Genomic DNA, 4,551 nt, shown 5'->3' on the forward strand with positions numbered 1-4,551 from the left:
CGTTCACAAGCGAACGCTATTTAAAGGCAATACATTTCCAGTCACACATACTCATACATGCGATTGACGTATTAATCTTCACCAAGCATTCGTACTGCAAATAGAACCATTAGACGCTAAACTGAAGAAAACTGAACGTATACTCTATAATCGACAAGTATTTTACTTATATAAGAAAATACTAAAAAATTGAGTAAAGAAATTGAGTAATCTGAGTCAAGGGCGGAAACGTTTTGTATCGTTTGAAAATATTGTGGCACCTCATGTAAAGAAATTATAAATAAACCTCAGTAGAGTCTGGCCGGTCGCTCCTATCGCACAGTGAGTCGTATCCCGTGATGTGTCCGGAGACATGGTTTGTTCATATTATTTAGTTTACCTGAATGTGCTTTTTGTGTTTTTCACGTTTAAATTCACTTTTTGAGTGATTTTTTCTTTGATTTTACCTGAACAAATAGTTTTTCGTTGCAATTTTGTGAGTACTTTTACGTTTCTACTATTATTAATAGGTTAGCATGTAAATATGACCTGGATAATCTATTTCTAACTGAATATCTAATGTTATTGACAGCTAATTTTGAACTAGTGAATTTTGAAATTTTCATCCATTTTTTTAATAATTTGAATGTATTTTTTTTTCTAATTTTATATACTAAATAATGTCAACTACAAACAAAAGTGATGTTCATCTAATCTTAAAAATGTTAATTACTAAAGTGATTAACTCTACCTTTAAGTGTCACAGTTCTTCCTAAATTACTAATCATGTACATACATTTCAAATTAATTTTCAATATACTATGGCAATGTTCTTTTTTTCTACTTCGATTATAATTCCATCAATATATTCAATCTGCGGAAGCGTGACGCGCGTCGCGTCCTCAAGTAATAACGTGACAAATCTGTCGAGGTGACGCTGTTCCTAAATATGAAACGATCAAAGAACAGTTGGGACAAACCGCACTGGTGCCGTTTGATTTGCCTATAAACTTCATTTTATAGTCCCTATTCATTTATATTTAGGTCAACCTCAAGGAGCATAATGAAGATGGCTTATTTATAATCGAAAACCTTACAAATTTTAAATATTTTATTAAATGCTTCTTTACTAATTTCTATCTTTTCTTGCTTATAATATATAATTGTAAATATATATTTAAAAAATGCATAATCTGTGCATGCACTTTCCATTTAAGAGGAAAAATATAACTTGTTTTATTAAAACATGCACGTTGGATGAGAGCTTACACAATATTTTAGAATTCATCTTTGACCGCTTATTGTTACAGAGCGGCGCTGCCACTCCCTGCACTTGCGATGAATGTCAAACAGATGCGAAACGAGCGGACGAGAACAACCAAGCGAACAAGAAGGAAGCGATAACACCAAATAACACGACGCAATCACAAAACAATACGAAACCGACGCCAAATAAGGCAGACAATGGGTCGGATAGGACGGTCGACGTGCTAGTTCACGATGCTCCTAATATGCCGAGGTTCTTCCAGTGTATGACGTCACAGCCGTTCCCCGGACCCGGGGCCCACCCACCTGGCTTCGTAGTCGCACCCTACCAGCCCCCACGCTTCCATAATGGCGGCAATGTCGAAGACTTACTTGGAGATGTCCAGTCGACGGCCACGATACAAACTACATACATTCAACAAAATTCCATATTCATGTGCAACACCAGAAATATTGTTCAAAATAAATGTTGTTGTCAAAGCCGGGATACGAATGCAAAGACTGAAGTTTGTCCGGAGCAAACGCCGAAATGTTACGTTACAGAGAAAAATATTGAATTAACATACGATTATCCTAGAACGAGACCCATTCCAAGCAATCCCAGCCAAAAGTCTGAAGAAGTACAATCAACCACTACTGAAGTAGCGAGCACTGTTGTGTTTGTGGAAAAGAAAATGCCTGTAAAGCCGAAGAAATTCGATTTCTTCTTTCGATCACGATCTGCACCAGTCGGAGAAAACGAAGAACCAATATACGCTACAGTCAATAAATTACCCAAAAAGCTACGAAGAATGGAGCTAGCGAACTTGGAAAAAGAAGTTGCGTACAAAAACGGCGAAATAGATTCGTCCACACGAACTGAAATCACATTAAAAACAGACACAGATTCTCAAGCGCCACCGCCAGATGATGACACTAGTCGATCTGAACGGGAAAAGTCGACTGTATTAAGACAAGAATCTCCAAAAGCGAAAAAGCGGAAGAGGTTTTCGCTTACATTCAAAAAGCGTGAGAGAAAACGGCGTGAGAAAAAAGATAAGAATGGTGTGAAGAACGGTGTGCCAGTGTTAGTTGAGAGTGACAATGAGAGGCTGCTAGAGGAGCAGGAGGCGCGGCACCGGCACTGCCCGCGCCACCGGGCCTCCGCCACCAGCCCGCGCTACAAGCGGGACAGCTACCAGGTACACGCAGGAATCCAATGAGGCCTAACATTTTATACCAATTTACTATTATAATAAAAAATAATAGTTTCAAAGCAAATTCCAGTTTTTATCAATAGTTTTAAAAAAACTTAAGTATTCTGTGAGTTTTTGAATGATCATTTAAACGTATAATGTAGTTTAAATCCTTATAATTTTTTTTAAATGAACATCTATAAGTGTCAAATGAATTCTATACAAAATTGTTTTAAAATGTTGCCTTCATTGGGGTAATCACACGCTTAATTAGTTGCTTAATGTATTAGACTAGTATACATTGTGTATTTGTACTGTTATATATGTATATTATACTATATTCACACATAGTTTGTATTATTGACACCACATCCTCACAAATACCACGTCGGTGGGCAACGCGTGTGATTGCCCCTTCATTTCCTTCATTATCGTATTAGAACTACTTTTAGCGTTTCGTTTAAAATTTTGAAAAAGATACTCCATGGCCATTAAAATACCTTCGTTGTCCACTTTCCGTTACCAGAGCGAGGAAGTGAAAATAATATTTCATTTTCTCGTGTAAGAATCGTACCCCTAACCCGTCGCGTCTACAGTCTCACGCTTGTCCCTTGCACCAGGACTAGCCTACAATGCCTATACATAATATTGTTCATTTAGACCATATCATCTAGATAATAGTCGAAGTGGACAAAAACAAAAAGCTACTAACAATAACATATATCAAACAAAATATACGAGGATAATCTTTTAATTCGGAGTGAATCGAAAATGTAGTACTTGACCATATAATAACCGTTATCACAGCGAGGAAATGAAAATAATAATTCCCCTGAGTGGAGCTCAAATCCACGACCGTCGCGTTTACTGTTAGAGGCTCGAGCTCCTGTTATGTTGTCCTTTATAATTTTATTTTAGGCCTCTTGGCCTAATATTATAAATATTATTACAAACGTTTTTAATAAATACGACAATTTGTATAACCCTAATCTTAAATAAAAATTCTTTACACTTATTTTTAACATTTTTAGAGTGTTATTCCACACTCATAAAATTTGGCTTAATTACACTTTTTTCAGGAGATGACAACCTCCCATTCGGAACACGAGAGAACCAACAGTATGTGTTCATCTGTAAACTCTTTAGCTTCGGCGTGCACTCACAAAAGTCGGAAACTCTCTGCCGCGCCTCAAGACGGCTCGATACCCTGGTGTGGCTGCTGGGGGGCTGGGTGTGTGTGAATACAGTGAAGTGAAAAAAAACTTATTTAAATTAAGACTATTTATGGATAAAACGAACAGTTTTAGCGTTAAGGAAATAGTGATTTTATTGTATCTGTCAAAATGTCATTTTTAATAATATATAATTGCGTTCAATATGTTTATTATCTGTCTGTGGCAGCATAGCCATTTTTTGTGTCTGTCTGTCTGATTTATGTTTTTTATATTTTATTTAAATATTAAATATGACATTTCGATAGGTATGAAAGTATTATTAAATTAATATCCTTTATTTATTGTGATATTTCATTCAATATTTGCATTTCCTAGATAACAAGTAAATTTTTTTGTAAGTTAGCTAGAATAGTAATTTAAATACCTACAGTTAACTTGAAAGAAATAAACACAATTCGTAAGTTACTCCGCCTCTTTAGGAATATCCCTTTTAAACCTCAAAAACAATCCTTTAATGATCTATCATAGTAAATAAAGTTAGTATTGAAATATGAAATAATAAGTTCAAATGTAGTATGGTCAGAATATTTAGAATGTCACATAATAGGTCCTGTCACCTGCGTGCATCGTTTCATAGGTTTTATAAAGCTATGTAAGGTATAAATGTAAATAATGTAATACAGTGAAGTTCAGAATGAAAATGTAAAATAAATAATTCACTCATATTATGGATTTTTTTCTGTATGTTATTTTTCTTGCAATTGTTATCCTACTCAAAAGCAACATAGATATCCAACATTTCATTTCGTGTTTAAGCAGTAGCAGATACATTTGTAGGTGGTGTAGATTATGGCATAAGGCTGCAAATATTGTGGGGCGCCAAATTTGCAATTGAATAAAAATTTTCAAAATCGACATAAGAGTGTAGTGAATATAGAAGAAAATAAAACAAAATA

At 35.1% G+C, this 4,551-nt stretch overlaps 1 protein-coding gene across 9 annotated transcripts in view; it reads left to right on the top strand.

Annotated features, from left to right (window-relative positions):
• The window catches only part of LOC146529675 (uncharacterized), a 42,608-nt gene extending 38,288 nt beyond the window's left edge, over window positions 1-4,320 (top strand). For all 9 annotated transcript variants that reach the window (XM_085201427.1, XM_085201428.1, XM_085201429.1 and 6 more), the window contains 2 exons: window positions 1,290-2,426; window positions 3,500-4,320. In XM_085201427.1, coding sequence (XP_085057553.1) covers window positions 1,290-2,426; window positions 3,500-3,661 — 1,299 coding nt within the window. In that variant the 3' untranslated portion in view covers window positions 3,662-4,320. The remainder of the gene's footprint in view (window positions 1-1,289; window positions 2,427-3,499) is intronic.
• The last annotated feature ends 231 nt before the right edge of the window (window positions 4,321-4,551 follow it).

The sequence above is a fragment of the Heliconius melpomene genome, chromosome 18 (assembly GCF_056956725.1).
Source record: "Heliconius melpomene rosina isolate 202511_hmr_F chromosome 18, ASM5695672v1, whole genome shotgun sequence".
Lineage (NCBI taxonomy): Eukaryota > Metazoa > Arthropoda > Insecta > Lepidoptera > Nymphalidae > Heliconius > Heliconius melpomene.